A 23595-nucleotide genomic window follows, 5' to 3' on the forward strand; every position below is an offset into this window, starting at 1 on the left:
CAGGCTTACAGCCCTGCTGGCTGCATCCCACTCCCCTCCTACCACTGCATGGGGCATATTTCTCTGGAGCAGGCTACGTGCCCACAGCCCACTGCTCCCAAGGCCAGGAGCAGCTCCACATGCTAAGTCTGAGTCCTGGCGCAGCCCTGAGCCCAGTGGCTGGCAGCAGCTCCTCCTTGCTGCAGCCTTCCCTGAGCCAGGGGGGAGCCTCAAAATCTGCAAAAACCCCTTTGCTCTTTCCTCTTTGCTGAAGCCTGAACTCCAAACCCAGACTCCCCAGCCTAGCACATGGTGGTACTAGCAGCCTTTCCCCTCACCCAGCCCTGCCAGGCAGGTGACTGGCACAGGCAGCAGCCCCAGCAAGCACAGCTTACAGGGAGCTGCGGTCCAGCCCCAAGCCTGGAATGGCTGTAACCTGCCCAGGACTCTCCCTGAGCGGAAAGCAGCACAATGCGGTGTCTGTTCCAGATGCCAGGAAGAGAGAAGTCTAGACACAAGCAGGCAGCTCAGCCAAGAAAACAAACTCTCAGCATTATCTGCCTCTCCACCAGCCACATGCTTCCTCCTCCTTCTCCCCCGCACCCCTGGCAGAAATGTCCCACAGCCACCCTGTCCCTGCCAGGAGGAGGGATAAGGACACCCAGGGCTGTACTCACCGATGCAGTCACCCAAGGGGGTCCAGTGGAAGCCGGGCTGGCAGCCCATGATACAACGGTAGGAGCCCAGGCTGTTCTGGCACCGCCACGTGCCGCAGATGGCATCCCCGTACTCTTTACATTCATCCACGTCTGCAGGGAGGAGGGCAAGGGGATGAGGATGGTCAGATGGGGACCCTGCTTGCTCACTGCAGCACCTGGGTCAAGTTCAGTTGGCCAGAGGCCCTGAGCCATTGCTAGTCCTCCTTACAAGTCGCCAGCAACTTTGGGTGCTGTGAGCAGAACTGCCCTCCCCCCTGCACTGGCTGCATCCATCCCCCCAAATCCCAGGGGGCTGATCTACCCAGTGATGAGCTCTCACCCACGCAGTCATCAGTCTCCTGGGAGTGTTTGAACCCATTTTCACACAGACACCTGTAGGAGCCTTCTGTGTTCAGGCACTGGCCTTGTGAGCACCGGGACTTGTCTGCGCATTCATCCACATCTGCAAAATCAGGCCAAAATCGTCAGCCTGGATCTCACAGCAGGGGAGGGAGCAGAGGGCAGGACCCGAGGTATGTCCCTGCCATCCTCCAGCTCACCCTGGCAGCTGACTCCGCCAGCCATGTTTGAGAAGCCAGGAGCACAAATGCAGAAGTAGGATCCGTGACTGTTGAGACACTCGCCATTGGGGCTGCAGATCTCGCTGTTCAGGCACTCATTCACATCTGCAGAGGGAGCAAAGTCAGGGCCATACGCCCAGCTCTGGACGACATCCTAAGCCACATGGATTCCCTCTCCCCAGTCTCTTACAGGCAGCCCTCACAGGGCTCCTGGCCCCTGGTTTTCTCGCCATGGAGACAGAGATCTTCCCTGTCCATGGTGATCCTGCATTTGGCTACAAACTTATGGATGTGCCATGCATGGTGGCATCACCTGCCTTGGCACTGGCATCCTCCCTGCTGAGAAAGAAGGGGGATCTATAGGGAGGCTGTATGTCCTGGACCCAGAGGGCTGCAGGGATGGGGTTCATACCTTTGCACACAGTGCCATTGATGAGCTCGAAGCCAGCCTGGCAGTGGCACTCGTAGGAGCCCGGGGTGTTCCTGCACTCTCCCCCCAGGCACTGAACAGCAGGGTCCTCACACTCATCCATATCTGCCAAGCAGAAGGGCACAGCGCAGAGTAAGGCCCCAGCTCTTGCAGCCACTGGAGAAGATCCCCACCCAGAGAAGCCATCACCCAGCTGTTGGACTGCAAGGTGGGTTTGAGCTGCCCTCCCAGACCATCCCGTTACAGTGAGATGAGGGCAGAGACTCCCTGTTACTTGGGTGTGAGGAGTCAGCCCAGACCCTTCACTCCCCTCCATCATAGGGACCAGGATAAACTGGATCCCAGCACCAAGTCATTGGTGCCCAGTGACAGGACCAGAGGCAATGGGCACAAACTGAAACACAGGAGGTCCCATCTGAACATCAGGAAACACTTTTTTACTGTGAGGATTACTGAGCACTGGCACAGACTGCCTGAAGAGGTTGAGGAGTCTCCCTCCTTGGAGATATTCAAAAGCCATCTGGACATGGTCCTGGGCAACCAGCTCTAGGTGGCCCTGCTTGAGCAGGGGGGTTGGACAAGATGATCTCCAGAGGTCCCTTCCAATCTCAGCCATTCTGTGATTCTGCGAGCACAGGGATACTGCTAACCCCAGTGTCCACCTCCCCAGCAGAGCTCTGCACTGGGCACCACAACCACGAAGAGGCCAGCACAGAGCCACAGAGCCACAGTTGCTGACAAACCCTCTCTTCAGCCAACTGCACAGAGCAAACATCAGGAAAGTAACCCAGCACCAGCCATACCTTCTGAGGCTCTGCTTTCCTACCTGCCAGGCTTGCCTACAATGTCCTTCTCCTGGCAAAGCTGGCCGGAGGCCTACATCAGCTCTTACCCAGCTGCAGAGCTCCCCACAAACCCTCTCCAACACAACTCCCCCAGGCCTTGGCCAGAGCCTGCTCGCACTCTGAGGGTTTTGCTCACAGCAGAGGAGAGAGGGGTGCCTTCCCTCTAACAGAGGGCTGCAATATGCCAGCAGACTGCCAGCAGACTGCCTGCAGGCCCATGAGGTAGGGGGAAGCATTGAAGGATGCTGCTCATCAGAAGGATGGGCTGGTGTGCAGGCAGCAGAAGACATGCTAGTGGAGAAGGTCCTGCTGCACTCTTTTCCCCTGACAGGAGCTAAAGCCCTGAGACTAGCAGCTCCTGAGGGCAGGGCAGGGCCCTTCTCTTCCCCTTTGCAGAGCACTGAGCACGCCACAGGCATAAATGAGCATCGCTCCCTACTGCCTCGGGGCAGGATTCCCAGTTGTTCAATCTCAAAGGGTTGCAAGCAGCAATATTCTTGAATCCTTCTGGAGATGAACCATAACCTAGTTTATTTATCACAAAACTATCACAAAACCCTTATCATTTTTCAAATATGAAACCCAGATCCACAGCCAAGGCCACCAGCCAAGGCAGGGAAGAACGTGCCATCCTGCCATTGGGTCGGTGTGACCCAAACAGTATTGAACCCTGATAAGGTGCCCTCGTGACATGACTGGGGCAAGGTGGCTGAGAAGGGGCTCACGTGGAGTCTTGGGAAAGGGGGAGGGCAGACAGAAGGGATCAAACCATGGTTCTTCCACTGCACCCAAAAATCAGATGGAAAATAAGCTCATTTCACGCTGGCTTTCTCAGACACCAAAACAGAGGAGAAGAGAGGGAGGAAAGCCTCCCTCTCTTTCCCCACTGGAGGCCCCCCATGCAGGGGGTCTTCTGAGAGTCACATCAAAGGCAAGATCTTCTGTTTGCCAGCTATGTGCAGGCTGCAGAGCTCTGCAGTGCTCCAGAGAGAAATTTGCAGCACATGGCCAATCTTTAAACAAATACCTTTGCCAGCTCTGCCCCCTCCCTTCCCTTGCCCCAAACAGGGAATTTGCATCAAGCCATCCCAAGCCCAGTATGTCCCCTGGGGGCAGCCACCAGGGAGGGATTTTCCCTGCCTGTGCTGGGGCAGTCAGGCTGTAAGGCTGGGATGGGGCACTCTCATGTCTGAGCAAAGCAACCAACACAGATCCATGCTGGTGTTAACTCTCTGCCATGCATACCTGGCACAGCAGAGCCCTTGAACTACTCTTTCCTTTTTAAACATGTCCAAGTTACATTAGGGGCTGGGGAAAAAAGATGAACCCTGGGTGCCCACAGTCTCTCCACTGGCTGTGGACCCAAGGTTTCTCCCTGTGTTGAGGACCTACATTCAGGGCACATGCTTCCAGGCATGCAGTTCTGAACTGAACCACACACAGCTCGTCTCTGCCCATGTTTCCAGGTTCCTGTACTCCTCTGGCCTTTGTCAGCATCCCCCAGTTCACCATTAGTCCAGGAGTCTCATCAATGAGTCCTTGCGCCCCATCCCTTTCCTGGGTGAGGAAGATCACCTTCCTGCTGCTCTAGGTGACATCTGCTTGCAGCCCCTGCCCCCCGCTATCTGCTGATCAGAGAGCTAAAGAGCTGGAGAAGGATCCTGAGGATAAAGAAGTCTCCGGGCCCCACAAATAATGCAGCTATGGCAGTCTATCTTCCCTCATTCCCTCCAGCACCCGCTCCTCTGTCCCTGGGAAAGGGATACCTTCACACGTGCTGCCATCTCTGGACACAGCGTAGCCGGTGTCACAAGCCATGCAGGAGTAGGAGCCCTCGGTGTTGAGGCAGAGTCCGGAGGGACAGGCAGCCTGGGCAGTGCACTCGTCGATGTCTGCATAAGCACACAAGGGAGAGCAGGATCAGTGGGAAGGATGTGGAGGAACCATGACCAGGGGCAGATGTGTTGAGGGAACCAGCCTACATGGTGGCCAGGACTCAGGCAGAGCCAAGTGCTCAGGGAGAGCCCAGGGAAACCTCTGGACTGGGTGCATGACACTTCAGAGGGTCTGGACTCACGGCTCCCCAGTACCTTGGCAGCTCTTCCCGTCAGGTGCTACCTTGTAGCCCCGGTAGCAGGAACAGTGGAAGGAGCCGTCCAGGTTGACACACCGCCCGTGAGCACAGGTCCCCTCCGCAAGACACTCGTCCACATCTGCGTGACACAGTAGAGAGCAATATGGAATGGGAGAGTGCTCAGGGCCATCTCTGCCACCCAAATTGCGAGGGCACTGTGCCCTGGCCACACAGGCTGGCTGCCCGTGGGTGGAGCGTGCTGCCCGTGCCCCTGCTCCTTTTGAGACTTGCGGGGAGCACTGCCACGGGGTAAGGGTGCCACCCAGAGACAGCCCACGTTCCTCACCAACACATCTCCCGTTCCTGGGCTGGTAGCCATCCCCACAGCTGACACACTTGTAGGAGCCTAGCGTATTGACACACTTCCCACGGGGGCAAGGGCTGGGATCCACGCACTCATTGATATCTGCCAAGAAACACACTCCTTTCAGGCCCCCAAAGGCGAACAGTGCAGCCTTCTCCAGTACGTCCCCTCCAGCTGGATCTTCAGAGTCCCCCTCCGGGGGACAGTGATGCCCAAGAGGAGGTAAGATGAGTTCGCCAGGGCTTGAGCAACACTTCTTATAGTCCACTTATCACTCAGGATCCTACACCCACACCTGAGGGCTAACATAATCCAGCAGCGAAACCTGCTGCCACAGGATGTTGCCAAGGCCAGGAATGTGCATGGGCAGAGAAAGGGATCAGAGAACATCTGTGCAGGGCTGTTTCATCAGGGACTTTCGTAACTATGATTAGGATGCAGCCTCCAGCTCAGGAAGTCCTTAAGGCAAGTGCTTTCTGGAGGCCGTGCGGGAGGAGCAGCATTCTGTGCATGCCCTGTTTCCCGTACTGCCTCCTAAAATAGTCTTCCACTCTCTGTTGGAGACGAGCTACTGAGAAAGGGGGATCTTTGATCAGGCACATCGTATGTTCACAATGTCGAATGGTCTGAAGGGCCCAGGTCGCGCCACGTGAGCGGGATGCTGTGGGGACAGGTGGCCTGAGTCTCTGCAGCCTGCTCTCCCTGCAGTCCACTTGCCAGCATGAGGGTCTGATGATGGAGTCAAGCTGGCACGAAAATGCATAGGCATCTCCTGCCAGAATAGGAAGCCAGCATGGGCTGGTCGTGGAGGATCTCCTTGGGGAGTTGGGAGAGGATCTCATAAGAACTCCCCTCTCCCAGCCCAGGAAAGCCTGTCCCTCCTGCAGGCAGAGGAGAGGACAGGCAGCCCTCAGGGGCGGCACAGGGCAGACAAACATGGGGGAGAGTCCTTCCTCCCTTCCAGGAGGATACATGGAGTGGTGAGAAAAGGAGGTGTTCAGCCCTGCACAGGGTGGGTTGGAGGGGCAGGGGAACAGGGAGCAGCAAGCTTCACCTTCACATTGTCCTCTGGGGCCCATGGCAAAGCCCTCCTTGCACTCGCAGCGGTAGGAGCCGGGAGTGTTGATGCATTGCTGTCCCTGGCAGGTAGAGGGCTGCTCACATTCATCTCGATCTGGCAACACACAGGGAGACAGTCCTGAAGTCTTCCCCCTCCAGCGTGGGGAAGGCTGGGCGCAGGAGAGATGCTGCTCCACCTGCAGCAGGCTCTGCCCCGGGGACCCATGCCAGGGCTCTCCTTCATCCCCCATCTGTCCTTACACCTGCCTTTGCCATGAAGCAGCGATCAGGGCTGGCATCACAGGCTCCTGCCCAGATCTCCATGGGCAAGGTCCTGTCCCTGAGTGAGCAGGAGAGGGTGATCTCCATGGATCAGGCTGTCTGTGGGCAGGCCTGCAGGGAGGGAGGGTGTGCAGGTGTGCATGGGTGTGTGCAGGTGTGCATGTGTGTGTGTGCACTGTGTGCATGAGTCCATGTGTGTATGCATGTACATGAGAGGGCGTGAGGGCAAGAGACTGAGGAGAGCCTGGGGAGGTGGCAGCCCTGTGCCAGGCAGACACCACTTACCCTGACAGATCTGCTTGCCCTCCGAGACAGCCAGGGTGTACCCAGAGTAGCAAAGGCACAAATAGGAGCCCACACTGTTAATGCAGCGACCTTTTCCAGCACAAGGATCTTTCAGGCACTCGTCTTCATCTGTGCCCAGGCAAGGAAGGAAGACAGGCAGTCACCACAGCAGCTGTCTGCCAGCCCCCTACCAGCCTCCTGCCAGCCCCGTGGTGCAGCGGGTGGGCAGGGGCTCAGCAGAGCTGCCAGAAAACCTTCCCCCAGGAGCCTGAAGGACCGACAGGTCTGTCGAGGCCCAGCAGGCAGAGGAGATGCCAACCTACCGATGCAGTGAAGGTGGCTGGGGTCCAACGTATAGCCGGGGTGGCACAAGCAGCTGTATCCCTCCGGGGTGAGCACGCAAGCACCGGCTCCACAGGAGAGGGGTGAAGAGGCACAGCTGCTGATCACTGGGAGAACAGAGCATGGGGTTGGGGGCAGCAGTCCAGGGTCTACCTTGTGTCCCCAGCACCACGCTGGGAAGGCTGCTTTTTCCCTTCTTGGAGAGAGGTGGAGCAGGCTCAGCTTGCTCCTCTACGTCTTCAGGCAGCCAGTGCCCATAGGGCTGCAGAGAGGACATGGCAGACCCTACCACTTCATCTGGCCTGAGCCCAGCTGGGACACCCCAGACACTGCTCACCTGTGCCCCAGCCCCACAAAAGGGCAGTGAGGAAGCCGACCATTCCCACACCTTGGAGGAGGGCTGTCAGCAGAGCCTGGCACCTGCGAGGGGCCTCCTTTTGGGGTGACAGCAGGGCTGCCCCCCCACCACCCTGCTAAGCGGGGCACAGGCAGCAGTGGGGGGGTAGCAGGGCACCGCATACCCCTCGGCACTGAGCTGGCCGGGGGGGCAACCCAACCCCAAACAAAAGGCTATTGAGGAAGACGCATTCCTCAGCAAGGTGCCTCCGCCAGGCCTGCTCCCCAAGGTGCTCCAGCCCCCGGCGGAGGGCAGGGGCCACGCTCCCAGACACTTGAGCAACCCTGGAACAACAGCGCCCTTGTTTCCGGCACAGTAAACAAGCCGCCCCGGGAGCCACATGCCTCCCCTTGTGCTCCCACTTCCCGATGAGTCAGCTCACGCAGCGGGGGGAACGGGGCCAAAGCCACCGGAGCAGGCGCGTGATCCCCCTCACCCAGCAGCCACCGCTGCACCGTGCAAACGAGCTACAGGCAGGGAAGGATCCAGAGAGCCAAACACTTTGCTCCCTGTATGGGATCGCTCTCATGCCTCCCCACGGCCAGTCGGCTTTCCCTGGCTGGCAGCAGCCGGGGCCAGGCTGGGACAACAGCCCAGGGTGGTAGGGTAGGGACTTTTCTTTGGGAAATCAAGTGAGGCATGTGGGAAGACAAGCAGGCTGCGGAAGGGAGAGAGCCCCTGGGCAGAGCTTAGGACATAATTTCCCCATAGCACCAGGCAGAGAGAGGAGGGAAGTCCCCGAGAGCAGTGGACACACACCCGAGCCCTGCACTGGCATCTGTGTTGGAGCAGCAGCATCCCAGGTGGTGGGGGGGCCAGGCTGGGGAGGACCACGCCAGGATTCCTCTTCTTCTGTTGAGGAAGAAGAAGAGAGGTGAGGTGCAGCCCCTGATCCCAGGCAGAGGTGCAGACCCAAGGTTTACCCATGCTGGGTGTCCCTGCACTCACAGCCCCAAGAGAGCACATGGGAAGGGGCCGCAGGGTGGCTGCAGCAACTTCATCATGTTGTTATTTAACACAGTCTCCTCCACCTCGCTGGAGAGCCACCACCTCCCTCCATCCCTACAGCCCCACATCAGCCACCGCAGTGTGGCGGGGGTCCCCCATGCCGCCCCACAGCCAGCCCAGCTGGGAGCCTGTCCTGCCCAGCACCAGGGGCTGCTGTGCAGAGGAGGCAGCTCCCAACTTCCCCGCTCTCCTCCCTCCTCGCTGCCCCGTCCTCTTCCCCACAGCTGCTCTGACCTCCTGCCAGCCGGGTGCTCACCTCTGCGTGTGGCGGGCTCTGCGGTGGCATCAGCAGCACCCTGAGGGACAGAAACATAGGACTGCCTCTATCCACGTGCATGTAGCTGGGATGCACCATCCCTAAGACATTTTCTCATCCACCTCCCGGCTCCTCTTGCTCCCTGAGGCACTGTGCTGGGAGGAGAAGCTGCCATGGCTGGGTGCAGCTGGAAGGGCCACTCTGTCCTGAGCACATTGTCCTGAGCAAAACACAGCTCCTGGCCATGCCCAGGGGGCTACCTGCAGAGGGCTTATGCCAGCACGCCATGTGGGTGAGACCCAGGGCACTGCCACGGGGCAAACATTTCTGCAAGGCGGACAGGAAGAGCAGTCGGGCACGGTAAATACTGCCACTGTCACTGGTGGCTCTGGAGGGCTGAGGACAGCCATTGCTTCAACCTGCCTCAGAGCGCTACCTACTAGAAGGGTGCTTGGTGCTCAGTGTTCTTTCTTGGCATCCCCTCCTGACAAACCCATGGCTGCCAAAGGAGATGTCGAAGCACAACCTGGGTCTCCGCTCTGAGGAACTTTCCGCAACAGATGAAGAAAACAGGTGGCTGAGCAACACAAGTCCCAGCCTAGCTCCGCTTCAAATTTGGAAACTTTGGTTCAAATTTCTGCCCTGTCTTGAGATTTCTCACATGTTCTTGGGCAAGTCATTTCATGTCTATGAAGCAGTGATAACGGCAGTGCTGTCCCCTCTCTCAGAGGGGCTGCAAGTACATTCTGAGGGCTGGGCTGCTATAGCAAGGGGGGCACAGAGATGATCAGGAGAGATATGCCAACCTCTACTAACAGCAGGGATCAAGAGACACACATTTTTCAAGTGATATTCATAATAAAGAAACCCAGCCCCGGGAGAGCCTGGCAGAGAATCGGTCCCCAGGCTGCTGCCATCAGACAGGGTGAATTCACACAGCCAGTGTGGGAGACCCCCACTCTGACTGCTCCAGTGGGGTTTCTGCTGCGCCCACGCCAACACAGGGAGACCTGCTTGCGAGCTGGGCTTAAACATGACACTGGACTCTGTGAGAGGAGTGGTCCTCAAGCTGTCTGCAGCAGTTTCCCTTCCCCTGCTGCCAGCCCAGGCCCGCAGCCAGGCCAGGCTGACAGCAGCCTGGGCTCCTACCCCAGCCCCAGCGAATGCCAGCTGGAGTCAACACTGACCATGAACTAGTGCAGCAGAGCTCCCAGCTCCTGTTGGTTTGAGCTAATGGCCTCTTAGCAAGGGCTGAGCAGGCACATGGCACAGTGCCTTCAGCCACGGCAACTCAGCCAGGGTGGGTAGGGTTTGCAGTTCGTATGCTGTTCCCTCCAGCAGCACCTACTTGCTCTCTTTAGTGCTCTCTCTGGCCACATTTCACACCTCCCTGACACCTATTTGTATGACATCCCCCCTCCTGCCCATCAAGCTACCATGGATGCACCCAGATGTAGCAAGACAAACCTTACTCACCTGCGCAGCAGGAGTAACTTCACCTGGAAAGTGAAACAGTGCATGGTGAGTAGAGACAAGGCTGGCAGGCATCCTCAAACCCTGGCTGCCCTAACTTCACCCCACCTCTAAGACACTGCTGCTCAGTCCCTCACGCTCCTCCACAAGAGCTTGTTCCCAAAGCCAACACACCCAGACTCCTCTCCTGGCACTGCACAGACCCCAGGAGCTTCTACTCCAGCAGGTGCTGGCACAAGCAGTCAGTCACACTTCCCTACAGCTGGGGCGGACAAAAGCCCAAGGACTGCAGTACCAGGGCTGCCACACAGACCTGAGGTCCTGGTGGAGACAGCCTGGCCAGCCAGCACCAACTGTAAAGATGCGGTCACAGGAGCCTGAAACACTCAACCTCCTCTCCAAAGGCTTGAAGATGTTGTGTCTCATGCCCCAGGAACACTAGTAGGGCTGAAGAACATCTTGCATATTCATACAGATGTAGAAAGCCCTTATCAGCTAGAAGTCCATCCACGGGGGCATGGCAGGACCTAGGAATTTGCCCATCCTTGCTAGGGGCCCAGATGGAGCAGCTTTAAAAAGTAGACCCCACACTACCCTCTCCTGCCGAGGTGCCAGGTTGGGGGAATGCCTCCAGGACGCTCCCACGCAGGCTGTCCTGCAGTTGCTGTCTCCTTGCCGCCCAGTCCAATGTCCAGTTGCTGCTCTCCCCTTGCTCTTCCAAGCTGAGGGGTAGCTCTTCTGCCTCTGCCTTCCTCATCGACAGGCGGATATCAGAGCTGGAGTAGGTGTAGCCATGTCCTGCTGGGCAAATCTCCTTGAAGGCTTCTGTGAGGGAAAATCAAATCAAAGCTTTAGAGGGAGGTGGTTGGAAGGAAGAGGCTGGTGCAGGGACCACCTGGCTCACCGCACCCAGACGTGATGGTGGGACAAGTGGAAGAAAGGAGTGAAGATGGACAGGCATGTATGTGAATGCAGGTACCAGTTTCTCCCATCTTATAATTTTCTGGAGATTTGTAAGGGTTAAATCCTTATAGAAACACATCTGGGCTGCAGTGGGTGGATGCTTTGAGCAGAAGGAATCTGCTCACAGGGCAGGGTGGGTTTCTAACAGGCACTGGCTGGTACTCCCAGACACCAAAAACTAAATCCCTCCCCTGGGTCAGTACTGCTAGGAAGGGATCATGCCACAGGAAGGTCCAAGCTGAGAAAGGGAGCAGATAAAAGTGAACCCCTGGTACCTCGGCACTGAGCGCTTTGCACATCACTCAGGATGCTCTGCACAAACCACCTGAAGTCTTTTCCCAGCCCTGAGGATTTTGGTGCTTTCCCCTCCACCCTACCCCATGCTGAGATATGCCAAACTCATCCTCACCTGGCTTTCATCCCAGTAGAAGATGTACGAGAGACAAAAGGACTGTCGAGCAAAGCCAGGCACAGACATGGCTGTGCTCTCCCTCTGGTACAGAGTGGTTTCCCATCAGGGATTTCTCTGTCTTCCCAGTATTATCCAGGTCTGCTCCCTGGGCTGCTGCACCCATCTCATAGGCCAGCATTTGCATCGCTCAGCTCTGGGTCCTGCAATTGTCTGCGTGGTGGCAAGTTCAGGCAAGCCCAAGCCCCAGTCTAACCAGAGCAGGCAAAGCCGAAGCGGGCACGTCTCACCTGAGCCGGGCATGGGGCACTCCTCGCAGTTCTTCCCCCAGCCCTTGCCGACGCGACTGCAGCAGCAGATCTGCTGGGTGATGTGGTGGGAGAGGGGGAAGGAGCACATGCCTCCGGCTGCCGAGCGGTAACACAGCCCCTGCTCCATCGACACCGCTTTGTCCGCTGAAACACAATGGTAGGGTCAGTGCCGGAGGTCAAACTCTACGCTCACCAGAGAAATGAGGACACTCAGCCTCTCCCCCTCGGGCCTTTCTTTGCCTGTGCCTCCCAGTCTGTCCCGAGGGCTGCCCCACCCTCTCCCCAGAACACCCCCCAGCCTTCAGCCATCGGGCCATCCCCACAGCAGCGCCAGCCCCAAGCAAATCCAGCTCCTGTGGGAGCTCTCTCAACCCGTGAGGCTGTGTCCTCTGCTGCTGCACTGCAGCCATGTCCCCTCTAGGCTCCGCAGTGAACAGCAGCAGGGGCCATGAGGTGTCCATGGGGAAGAATGATGGATGAAGAGGGCCTGAGGCATGGGGTCCCATCCTGCACACAAGCGCAGCACAGCATAGCAGGCACTCAGCCACACTTGCAAGAGGCGTGAAGCACGCTGCAGCCTCCACTCAGCTGTGGGGTCCTGCTCAGGCCCCTTTCCCAAATTGAGGGGTTCCCTGGAGCACTTACAGATGCAATGGCTACGGGACGGGTCCAGCATGGTGCCAGGCTTGCAGGTGCAGCGGAAGCTGCCACGGGTGTTCACACACTCGGCGTCTTTGCACAGGCCCTGCATCAAGCACTCATTGATATCTATGAGAAGGAGAGAGCCCGGTGAGATGTGGGGAAGCTGAGGGTGAACTGAACCCCCTACCCAGTGCCTCCCATTCAAATGCCACAGACTGAGGGGTCTCAGCCGGGCTGGTGTCTGAGGCAGCCTCTGCGCTGAGCAGCATGGTGGGGACCTCCGCGTTGACAGCAGTCCTACATCTGTGGCACAGAGATCGCTCACTGCAGCTGCAGGGATGGCTCGTGAATGACTCCTCTGCTCCGTGGTCCTCGTGGAAAACAGATGTGGCCCCTCCGGCGAGCCGCCCCAGCAGGGTCACTCTTACAGCCATCATGGTTATTGTTTGCAAGCCTGGACTGGAGACTCCTGTCCTCTCACCTGACCCCTGGTCCTGCTCATATGGAGCCATCATCCACAGAGGATCCTGAATGAGAAAATCAGTGCCAGCATGCAGGGAGGGCAGTGACTGATCCCGGCACACGGAGCCCAGTGCCAGGCAGGGATGGTGGGCCAGGCGCCAGGTTGCCACTGTAGTGTCTTCTTCTGGGAACTGCTTGAGCAAGCAGGAAGATGCCAAGCTCAAGCCCTGCCTTGAGCTCTGCCTCTGCCCCTGACTCAGCATACATCAGATGCAGTCTTCAGGAAGGCAGCTGGGCTTATCCCAGGGAAACACCATTGGTCTCATCTATTTGGCCTGCAGCACCTGCCTTTCCTACAGCATCACACAGGAATGTATGAGCTAAGCCGGAGAAGACAGGGATTGGCAAAAGGTACATAAGGGGGAGCTGAGGGCAGCTTTCACGGTGGAGAGTGAGGAGGAAGCCCTCCTCATGGATTGATGTAGCTTTGTATCTTCACTAAAGAGCTTGGCACCAGAAAAGTAAGTGTGCTGATGAAATGTGCTGTGTCAGGAGGCACAAGCAGTGCAGGAAGAGCTGGATGGGAGCACGGAGTGGCAGGAGTGGGATGAATCTCAGCACCACCCCGGGACAAATCACAGGAACATATGCTACAAGCTAAGAGGTGGGAGCAGGCAGTGAGAAGGTCCTGGGCGCACCCGCTGCTCACAGGACAGCTGCGAGCTGCCAAGACCAAGAAATGCCAATGTGGTGCTAGGCAGCATCATGCCAAACATTTTCCAAAGACACAGGGCAGTCCTAATGCCAGTGTACAAGGCCCTGGTGAGACCTCAGGTGCCCTGAAAGCACACAGTGTTGCTCTTGACTGTCTCAAGGTGGAAGGGGTGCAGAGGTGGGCTGCTGGGACACTCGGAAGAATGGAGACACAGGAAGAGCCTGACTGAGACCAGCTAGGCTTAGGAACGGCTTTCCCAGCACTACCTTATTCCTTGGAGCTGAAGCATCACTGCTTGGTAGAAGTGGGGGTATCACACAGCCAGCTATGACAGCTGGAGTTCAGACTTAATGACCTGAGAGGTCCTCCCCAGTCTTGTGCTCTTAAATTCCTCCGTTCACCCCACTAGCTGCCCTATACATGGTTGAGACACACAGGGGCCGTCAAGACCAGGCCATGATGTTCAGTCAATTGGAAGTACCAAAGCTACAGGGATGTGCGGCAGGCCAGGGAGGAGTAGGGTTTGGCTGTGCAATGTAATGGTTTCCTGCTCCATACCAAGCACAGGACAGAGTTCATGAGAAAGACCAGTGGCCAGACCCCAAATGTGCTGGGAACCCCACTCAGAGAAGAGGCGCGCTCATCCCTGTCACTCCCCTACACGGTTGGAGCACTGTGTTATTCCAACACACCAAGTGGATGAAGTGTTTGGCCTCCACATAAGCAAAGGGATTGAAGGGATTAGAGTAATGAGAGCACAAAACAAACAAGCACCAAGGGCTGGGCTTTATGAGCTTAATATAAAACAGGGCCACGTCCTGGCCTCAGTCCAGCCCCCTCTATTCCACTGGCAGCAGAGGACCCACCCGCAGTGGAAATCCCCACGGGGAACAGAAGCAGGCAGGCACGCTCGGGGCTACGCACTCCTACCCCCTGCAGCATGCCAGCAACAGCGCTGGCCCACAAGAAGAGGCCTCAGGGACCACAAACCGAGATCTGTAAGCTGTCTCAGCTGCTTCCTCCCACCCCACACAAGCCTGCCAGTGCTCGTCAGAAACAGCCACGCTGGGTCAGGCAGCCTGTGGTGGAAAGGTGCAGGCTGGTTTACACTGGTGCTTGGTGAGCAAAAAGGAACTGAGTCAGCAACAGACACCAAGGATATACGGACACCAAGGATATACGGACGCCAAGGTGCTGGCATGTGTCCTGTGCAGTGATACCTCCCTACCACTGTCTCCAGGCACCCCAGCCTGCAGCCTCCAAGACAATCTTTGCCTCATGTCTAGCAACCACATTATCACTTCCGGTGCCATCCTTCTTGCTGGTCCCAGCAGCACCGGGAGGTTTCCTGACTGGGTCTGCCAGGCACTCTCAACTCAGACTCATTGCAGCCTTGTTCCTGGTCAATGGGATGAAGGAAAGGAAGGGAGATCTTGCAGAGATAAGCCATTTGTTCCTCTGCTGGAAGGCACCAGAGACAACCCTTTCTGTCCATACAGAACAGAGGAAAGTGGGCTCTTGCCAGGGCCCTCCTCCAGTCACTCATCTGTGCTTTGATGACAGCCGGCAAAGCCAGAGCTCAGCTTCTTCCCAGCTCAGCTCCTCTCCTACAGCCAATGACCTCAGGAACAAACAGCTGCTGTCTAGCCCCTTGGCTCCCCTCCCACCTGGGCCAGCAAGAGAAGGCCCCGTGTAGCCTCTCCCACAGTCTATCAGCCAAATTGCTCACTCTGGACCCTGAGTGAGGTGCTGGGCTTCCTGACACATGTCCCGCTGCAACAGCAGAGATGGGAAAAGCACCTCAAGGCAGCAGACTGTCTGCAGAACAGTACTTCTCCAGCCCAGCTTATGAAGGAGCACACAGAGGCACAAATCTCCGGTTCATGGTTCATGTGCAAAAACATCTTCCTAGCCAACTCCACATTGCCATCTCCCTCTGCTCCTCAGAGTGCTGAGCCTCTCCCTGCTCCAGAGGGGACACAAATCCAGAGCAGGCGCTGCAGGTCTCTACTCACTGACATGAGTCCCTCAGTGGCTCTGCTCTTCCAACTCCTATTCGATATCTTGGGGTAGCTCCTCATACCCGCAGCAATGTCTATGGCTGCATAAGGGATGAGATCTGAGCACCAAGGAGAATAGAAGCTGTTGCCTTGTTGAAAGTTCTCCCCCAGGACAACGTGGGGAGGCTGAATCATTAATTAAGTAAGCATGGTGGAAAGTCCCAGCTAAAAGAGATGAGTCATTGGATTGCCAGCCCTGGGTTTGCATGGCCGGGGCCCAGGCTCCCTGCTGCATCTTCGAGATGACACCTCTCAGCTTATCATGAATCACGAGAAGGGAACCACAAAATTCCACTTCAGTCAGAGCACGGAAAAACACAAGCCCTGTGGGCCAAGAGATGCCAAATAAACATGAACCGGACAGAAAAGCGGAGTGATGGCACCTTCCTCACACAGAGCTGAGGGACCGCGGGAGTTGAGAAACAGATAGACCCCAGCAGCATGGGGCAGGCAGGGCAGCCTGGCAGCATGGGCAAGCGACATGCTTGGAACAGAAGGACTCGCTTTTATGGCACTCTCCCACTTGAAAATGAACAACTGAACAAGCCGACAACCTTCCCAAATGTTTTCAGGCAACAGAATTTCTGTTGCTTCAGATGACAGGAGAAGTGTTTTTACACTCACGTAGCAGAGCAGCAACATAGGTCCTTACTGTGTCAGTAGGACTTAGCAGGTGAGTTTCCTTGTGCTGGCCCAACTATGCGCTGACTATGCTTATCAGCTGAGTCATGTAGTCCAGTGTTACCTGGTTTTTTTTTATGCTTGATGAAAGCACAGGGATTTTTATAAGTCACGTCCTTTGTAGATCTGTATCAGGGAGTTAGACAACTGTATTTTACTTGTGTAGATAATTACAGCTCTGACAGTGGATGCGGGAAGGAGAAAGAGAGATGAAAGCAGCATCCTTACCTTGGCAATGGCTCCGGTTCAGCCTCTTGTATCCTTGGGGACACTCCACCTGCCCATTCTCAATCACAGGGTGTGCTGGGAAGAAAGCAAACAGTGTGGGACACCAGCAGTAGAGCCAGCCACCAGCATCCTACCTTCTCTCTGCCCTCCTTGCAGAGGGGAAAGGGTCCCTAAGTCTGCCTTGGATGGGCCTCTGATGACTCCCAGGGCAGAAGGAAAGGTGAGAGCAGCCACATTTCACAAGCGGTATCTTCTGCTGCTTGGCAGGTGCCAAAATGGTGACCCAGAGGTGCTGCCTGTACTTCATATCTACCACTGTGTCACCTTGGCTCCTCCCAGGCCAGCTTGGATAGCCAGGTGGCACATGACAAGGGGGATCAGAGTGAAAGGAACGACACAGGTCCTTGACAAGATGCTGAAATAACAGCCCAGGGCCTGCTTATTACATTTTCCCCCCTTTTTTACTGCATGTGATTTCCTGCCCCGATCAGTTTCATCAATGAAAATTTCAAATTGCTGCTTAAAATAGTTTTGTGGGTTTCAAAATGGCCTATAACCTGTACCATTAAATCTCTCCCAATTTTTTAAAGGCAAGTAAAATGTGGCCCATAAATTCCAAGGAGGTCAAATTTAGGCACCGTATTTTGGAGCAAGGGAAAGGGAATCCAGGAGGTGACGGGTTGGGAAGTGAGTAAGCATGGGGTGGGGTAGGAAGAAGGGTGCTTTGCCTAAGGACGTGATTTTTCCCAGGGTGGGGTTTCTTTTTAGTCTTCTGGACCGTACGCTTGGGAACAAGAAGTGTGTGTAACAGCTAAGTGACTGTCCAGCCGTATTCCCACCACTCGAATTCCTCCTGCCTGGCATCAGCAGCACACACCCTGGTGTCATACGTGGAAAGCCCTCCATGGCAACAGCCTTACTGAGGATCTGGCAGATTCCTAACACATTGCAGCTTTCGAGAACCAGGGACAAACTGAGACCATCCTTGTGCCAAGAGATGGTCAGAAAGAGCCTGCAAAGGTTAAGAACACAAACAATGCGCTGGAGGCAGAGAACAGGCGTGTCCATAACTTTTTGTCCTGGACACTTTGACCCTATAATGCAGTTTAAAGCCATTCTAGGACACTTCTTGAAAGGCAAAAGTTAGGGACCAGCTTCCTAGAATAAAGGTGCTTGGGAAGTAAAAGACTGGAGAACAACAAGCCGTTCACCAGCCTGTACCAGGAAGGAGAATAGAAAGCCTAGTTTCCGCAGGTGTATTAAATGAAGCTACAAGGTGTTCCGGGTGCAGCGAGATCCTCAGTGGACGGATGAATGACTAATGACGAAAAATCTATTCACCCCCTTCAACAGTTCAGTCATGAATTGTAAGCAGGAGGTGCTTACAAATATCTGGATGTTAGGGGCGAGGGAGTTGCTGGTGATACTGGGAATTGCTGGGTACATTTCCAACCTTCTGGGAAAGAAAAAACAACCTCTGGTTCAGGGACTCCAGGCTCAGTGCCCCGGTGGGATTCCAGGTCCTCCCACACTGCAGCCTGTGGGCTCGGGGCTGCCGACAGGCATTAACTGTGCTTGGAAGCATCTGTCAGCCTCAGCACAATGTGATAACAGACGCTCAAATGAAGCAGCATCGTTATGTGCGAGCCCTCCGATGGGGAGCCAAGCATGCCAGAGATCAAACAGCGATGACATGTGTCACAGCCCCGCTCCCTCTCCAAAAAGCCTTTGCAGAGAAACAGATCCTGCAGCATCCCTCTGCCAGATGCTGCTGGGGAGAGGGCAAAGCAGAAAATACCCGTGATGGGGGGTGAGCTTGTAGGTCTCGTGCCACCTCAGCACTTGTATGACTCCAGTCTGCAGAAACCTGCGACTCGTTACTGAAGCAAATCACTCGTGAGGCTGCAGACAAATGTCTTAATTTTGCAAAGAAACTCACATTCCCTGGAAAGAATAACTGTAATGTAATGTGAGCAGATCTCTCTGTACCAAGGGGAACCAAGACAGTTTCTGAAGTACTGGATGGAGGCTGCTCTCTTTCTGCCAGGACCTGGCCACAAGGGAAGACAGCGTGTGGCTGCAGGAGGATGTAAGCTATTAACTCTCAGCTTTGTACTTGGTTACTCGAGCAGAGGACCATTTCCTTCCACGAGCTCTGATGTTGCCGAACTACAGCAGAGACGGCCAAAAACCCCTGAAAAACCAGCCTAGGACACCTGAGTTTCCTGCAAAGGGGATCAGCAGCCACCCTTCTCCCATTAAGCTGGTAGGAGCGGGAGGCCATTCCTCTGGAACCCAGCAAAGGGCAACGCCTGGGAAAAAGCCAATCTGATGATTGGAGAGGTCAGAAATCTGTCAGCACCCACAGCCAGAGGAGTCCCGGCCTCCCGTGTCTATGTGTCTGTGTGTCTGTCTGTCTGTCTACACTCTCTCTAGGAAGGGGTGCTCCTGGAGCCTGAGGCTGGGGACGGAGCAGCTGAGCTGCATCTGTCAGGCAGAGGGATTTCAGGCTTGCTGAGGGTATGATTTCAGAGCCTCACCTCCCGGGTACTTCAGCCCCGTGGGCACTGCACTGAAGCGATGTGCTCACCAGGTACCTGCACACCAGGACTCCGTCTCGGCTCTCCTCATCAATCCCTCCAGCTCTGCTTCATCCCACCGCCCAGTGCTGCTTTCAGCAAGGTCTGCAGGCACCAGACATCCCCGGCAGGGTCGGGCTCTCCCAGGGGAGCACACGTGCAATAAGCTTACAGATCCAGAAAGGTGAGCACAAAGCAGCCACAGCCCAGGACTCCCACAGCACCTTTGTCCCCAGCTAGAACAATACTCAAGCACAGCAGAATGAGAAGGGAAATGAATGCACAAAAACCAGGCAGAGGGGTTTTGTAGCCTAGCAGGATGATCTTTAAGCAGCCAGGCACACTTCGTAAGTTGTCCATCACTTCCCAGAATAGGCTTTACCCAAGGGCCCTGGCTGCCCAAATGCTGTCTGAAGATGGGATGAAGAAGCTCAGGCTGATGGTGAAGTGGAAAGAAACCACTTCTAGTCGTGGTAGCCACAAGGGCCTGAGCAAGGCAAGGTTTGTAGGGTGAGATAATACATTGCCTTAGGCCAGCCAATATCACTCTGTTAAAAGGGGAAGAGGCAAGCCTGTGGTCAGATGAGAAGTGAGGAAATGTTTGGCTGCTGAAAGCTAGCCCATTTCTTTCAACTCTTTCCATTTATCATACAGAAGGCATTATCTCTCTGAGAAAACTTGCCTTGCTGAACTCCTTTGCCACTTTCAGGACTCACAGACATTTCTGGAGACTCTGGACTGGCTCCACAGAAGAACCACAGGCCCAGCTGGACCCCAGGCATCTCCCTGTGCCCACAGTGGGCACAGAGCGTGCAGCTGTGAGGGTGGCTGTGGTGCCTCTGCTTGCTCTGGGTTTTCCAGATTGTGGGAGAGGAAAGGAGCCAGAGTGCATGGTCTTGTGGCATCTGGAGTGGTTGGGGTGGTGGACTCATACAAACCTCAGCTTGGTTTAGTGTGAAGCAGAGAAGATCAGCCTCCACCGCAGAAAGGACCTCAGCTGCTGAACTTGCTGGCAGAAGAGCAGAGCAGCTCCAACACCACAGCAACCTCCAGAGAGAAAAAGTATTGAAGATGCCAGACCAAGAAGCAGGCAGGGCTGTGGCTGTGGGAATGAGTTCCCAGGCAGAATGGACAAGAGGGAAAGGACACGAATCCTTCAGTCCAGATCTGTCATGACCACTCTCCTCTCCTCCGGGTGGTCTGTGGTAGGCAGGCTCCCACAAGGCTTTCTCCAATGCCCCAACAAAGGCTACGGTAGCAGGTGTGAGGAGGGCATGCACCAGTGCTGATGTGCGATGCAAAACTAAGCCCTCTGCTCTACTCATGGTCAATAAAGATCTTCAAGGTGAAAAAGATGCTTGGAGGAAAAAAAGACTCTGGTAATTACTGTTGGCTTTTGGGGTCATTTCAACAGAGAGAACCTCATTCTTCTCCCACAGTGGCTTCCAGCTGGGACAAGATACGTCTGTACCTAAAAAAACCCCACTTTTGCAACACTGTGCTGCTGTGTGCCGAGACCACGATGCTGCACATGAATGATGGGCAAAACAAGCACTCTGCAGAACAAGGCAGTTCTGAAAATGCTGTGCTTCCCCAGGTACTGCTTTCTGTGGTACTGCCACAGTATTGCAGAGGTTTCAGCTTCTTTCCCCACCTCCAGCCCTTCTTCACTGTCTCAGACAGACTCCCTGTGGCACGTGGTGTAGCAGTGGCAGAACCAGCCCCCTCCGTAGCCTCATTCCCATATTTCCAGGGTTTTTTCCCTGTTTCCTCCCTGATTTGATCACAAGAGCAGACCAGGAGGTTGATTTTCAAGGGGCTTCCTGTGGCTGTTTCAATGCCTGCAGGCACAGCGCAGGGGAGCGTGCGGCTTGCGGAGCCACTCGGCATTTCTGATGACGACGGCTCCATGGGTGAGCTGCCACCCGTCTCACGGTGGGAGGTCTGTTTGGGGAGTGCTGCGGATGCCAAACCAGACATTACAAGATCCAACTTTCCAGTGAAATTCAGACTTTTCTCTAGGACAAAAAACTTGAAAAAACACTGGGAGTGGGAATAAAAACAAAACAATAGCCTTCAAAGACTTGTTTCTTAATGCAGTTAAAACCCATAGGCAGGAGGAGAGAAAGCAGCCCAGGAAGATCTGCAGTGAGCACAACCGTTGGGTGCGCAGCCCAGCCCACGCTCAGGCTGACTGCAGCCTGAAATAAGGGACAGCGGGCAGTGAAAAACCAGGACCTGGAAGATGCAGGTTTACTGCTGCAGCCAGAAAGTTCCTCAAACCCCCGCAGAAAGGTGAGACTTGTAGCTCCTGCGCAGTAGAGGAGAGGGTGTCCATCACCGATATGGGCTTCTCCTGGAACAGTGCTGGTCACAGAGCTGTGTGGTCTCAGGGACAGGGAAGAGGTGGAAGAAAAGGGCTGTGACCCCCTCTGGGCAGATCGTCTCGCCTTGCCTTCAGAAAAAACTCTCCACTACCGGTTTCCTTTATCCCCACGTGCCTGAGGAGGGCCAAGGCTTCAGGGAAACCAGTGTCCAAATCCACACCCTCCCTGTGGGGGGTCTGTGTCAACCTGCAGCTTGGGTCTTGTTGGTTTTAGTTTCCACGGACCATGTCTTCACCTTGTTCCAGCATGTTCTTCTCCACACACCACTGTATACCCCAAAATAGTATATGGTCTGACAGGTAAGCAGGAGTAGCTCTGCCCAGCAGTGTGCCTGCTACTAGCCCCACAACCTGAGCTTGCCATGGGACAGGACATTGCTTCAGTGCAGCTTCCTCACCAGCACTGCTCAAATACCCTGCTGGTCCTTGGGCTTCCTCCCAGCCACGTCCAAGTGTCTCTACATCAGCTGCTTCCTCAGCCTCCGATTCCCTTTTCCCTCTATCAGTCTTCTCTGAGTTTTAACTTCCAGCTCCCATATCCTCCTACCTCTCTGTTCTAGACTTTCACTGTGTGCTCCAGCACCTCCTCCAAGTACTAAAGACCCAGGAGAGTCATTGGATGTCTCCGTCTGATTTATCCTATCTTGCAGCACAGCACATTTCATCCAGCCATCTCCAGCCGGAGTTGAAGGACTGCAGCTGCACGACAGCATGCAGGTGTCCTGCCACTCTCCAGGGCCCTGCCTCTGGCTCATTCTCTTTCTCTCATGGGTTGGGTGACAGCCTTTGCCCCAACAGCTCACCGAGCAAGGTCTCGGCTCTCCCCTTTCTCCCAGGGCTGTCTCTGACATATCCTGGGGATCCTATCTTCAGCTCTCACTTACATGAGCAACAGCAAACTCCCAGTGACTTCTACTATAGCCTGCTTGAATATCCATCTCTGTGCCCACTTCTCTGAAGGGGCCTAACAATATACACCCTCCCAGCAGCAAACCAGACAGCCAAAAGCCTGAGCAGATCCTAAGGAAACCTCTGAGACTAATGTAACACCCGCTACAGAGAATCCTGGCCAGGTCAACCCCACCTCTACCTTAATTCTGAACTCAGCTTTTAACATAGTCTCCTTAGGATGCAGACAAAGCATTCAAGTGCCTTGGCTTTTCTGATGCTGGGCAAAACACAAAAAATAGCGAGGATTGGTCATGGCAGGTTTGCTCGGACAGATGCCTGCCTCTGATTCTTCTTTTTCTCTGATGTCTTTCCGCACACAAACACGTACCAAACATGAAAGCTGCAGTCGACGGAGACATCCGGACGTATCCAGACTCTACTAACAATCAGTGTCTCGGGCAGACAGTCAATCCAAACAAGTTCTTCATTTGTCTAGCTCTTGCCTGGCTGCACTTCTGTACATTTGTAAGTGTTTACACTGAACTAGCTTCTGCCATTTCTGTCTCTGGTTGCTGGAATTAAACTCCCAGTGCTGTCAAGTCTGCTCTGGTCCACGCCTCCCCAGCACACACAAGCGCAAGAAGTTCTCTCCGAAGACCGCAGTGCCAAGAAGAAAGCTGGAAACATCCACTGGACATGTTATCGCTGTGCACGAGACACGAGGTCACTGAACTACAGCCCAGTGACTTTGAGCACAACACGCAAGACCAGGAGACAGAAGGGCTGTGAGTGTGGGATGTGGTCTACAGGCAGGAACGATGTGGAGTGATGCCTTCATACTGGACAGGCATGGACCTGGGAAGCCCTGGCAGAGGAGGCACGGGGCAATGGGAGGTCACAGTGCTCGTTGGCTCTGTGAGAGCAGTAAGATCATGGAGAAAGGACTGTTTCCCTGGCTCCCTCTGGGGTGAGATCTCTTGTCTGCGAAGACAGCACACCAGAGAAAAGCATGCCAGCCGCCTGGGCTTCTCACTTCACAACAGCCGGGCTCTCTAAGGCTGCCTCCATTGAGTGTCTGCCTTACAGCTCCCTTCACTTGCACTGTGTGGTCTCCTGCATGTGGGGCTGGTTACGGGCCAGTCAATCAGAGGTAGCCAAAGGAGGAAGATACTTGCACACAATTAAAGAGGATGAA

General features: G+C 55.4%; 1 protein-coding gene across 1 annotated transcript in view; it reads right to left on the bottom strand.

Annotated features, from left to right (window-relative positions):
* LTBP2 (latent transforming growth factor beta binding protein 2) overlaps positions 1 to 23595 on the bottom strand; it is a 75482-nt gene that overhangs the window by 9237 nt on the left and 42650 nt on the right. Inside the window, exons 9-25 of the mRNA XM_076345104.1 lie at positions 16545 to 16619; positions 12402 to 12524; positions 11736 to 11900; positions 10668 to 10898; positions 10077 to 10099; positions 8601 to 8640; positions 8096 to 8188; positions 6921 to 7046; positions 6598 to 6726; positions 6026 to 6145; positions 4954 to 5073; positions 4624 to 4746; positions 4300 to 4425; positions 1671 to 1793; positions 1238 to 1363; positions 1018 to 1140; positions 657 to 788 (exon numbers count right to left, since the gene is read on the bottom strand). Coding sequence (XP_076201219.1) covers positions 657 to 788; positions 1018 to 1140; positions 1238 to 1363; positions 1671 to 1793; positions 4300 to 4425; positions 4624 to 4746; positions 4954 to 5073; positions 6026 to 6145; positions 6598 to 6726; positions 6921 to 7046; positions 8096 to 8188; positions 8601 to 8640; positions 10077 to 10099; positions 10668 to 10898; positions 11736 to 11900; positions 12402 to 12524; positions 16545 to 16619 — 1998 coding nt within the window. The remainder of the gene's footprint in view (positions 1 to 656; positions 789 to 1017; positions 1141 to 1237; positions 1364 to 1670; positions 1794 to 4299; positions 4426 to 4623; positions 4747 to 4953; positions 5074 to 6025; positions 6146 to 6597; positions 6727 to 6920; positions 7047 to 8095; positions 8189 to 8600; positions 8641 to 10076; positions 10100 to 10667; positions 10899 to 11735; positions 11901 to 12401; positions 12525 to 16544; positions 16620 to 23595) is intronic.

Source organism: Aptenodytes patagonicus, chromosome 7, assembly GCF_965638725.1.
Source record: "Aptenodytes patagonicus chromosome 7, bAptPat1.pri.cur, whole genome shotgun sequence".
In the NCBI taxonomy this organism is placed as follows: domain Eukaryota; kingdom Metazoa; phylum Chordata; class Aves; order Sphenisciformes; family Spheniscidae; genus Aptenodytes; species Aptenodytes patagonicus.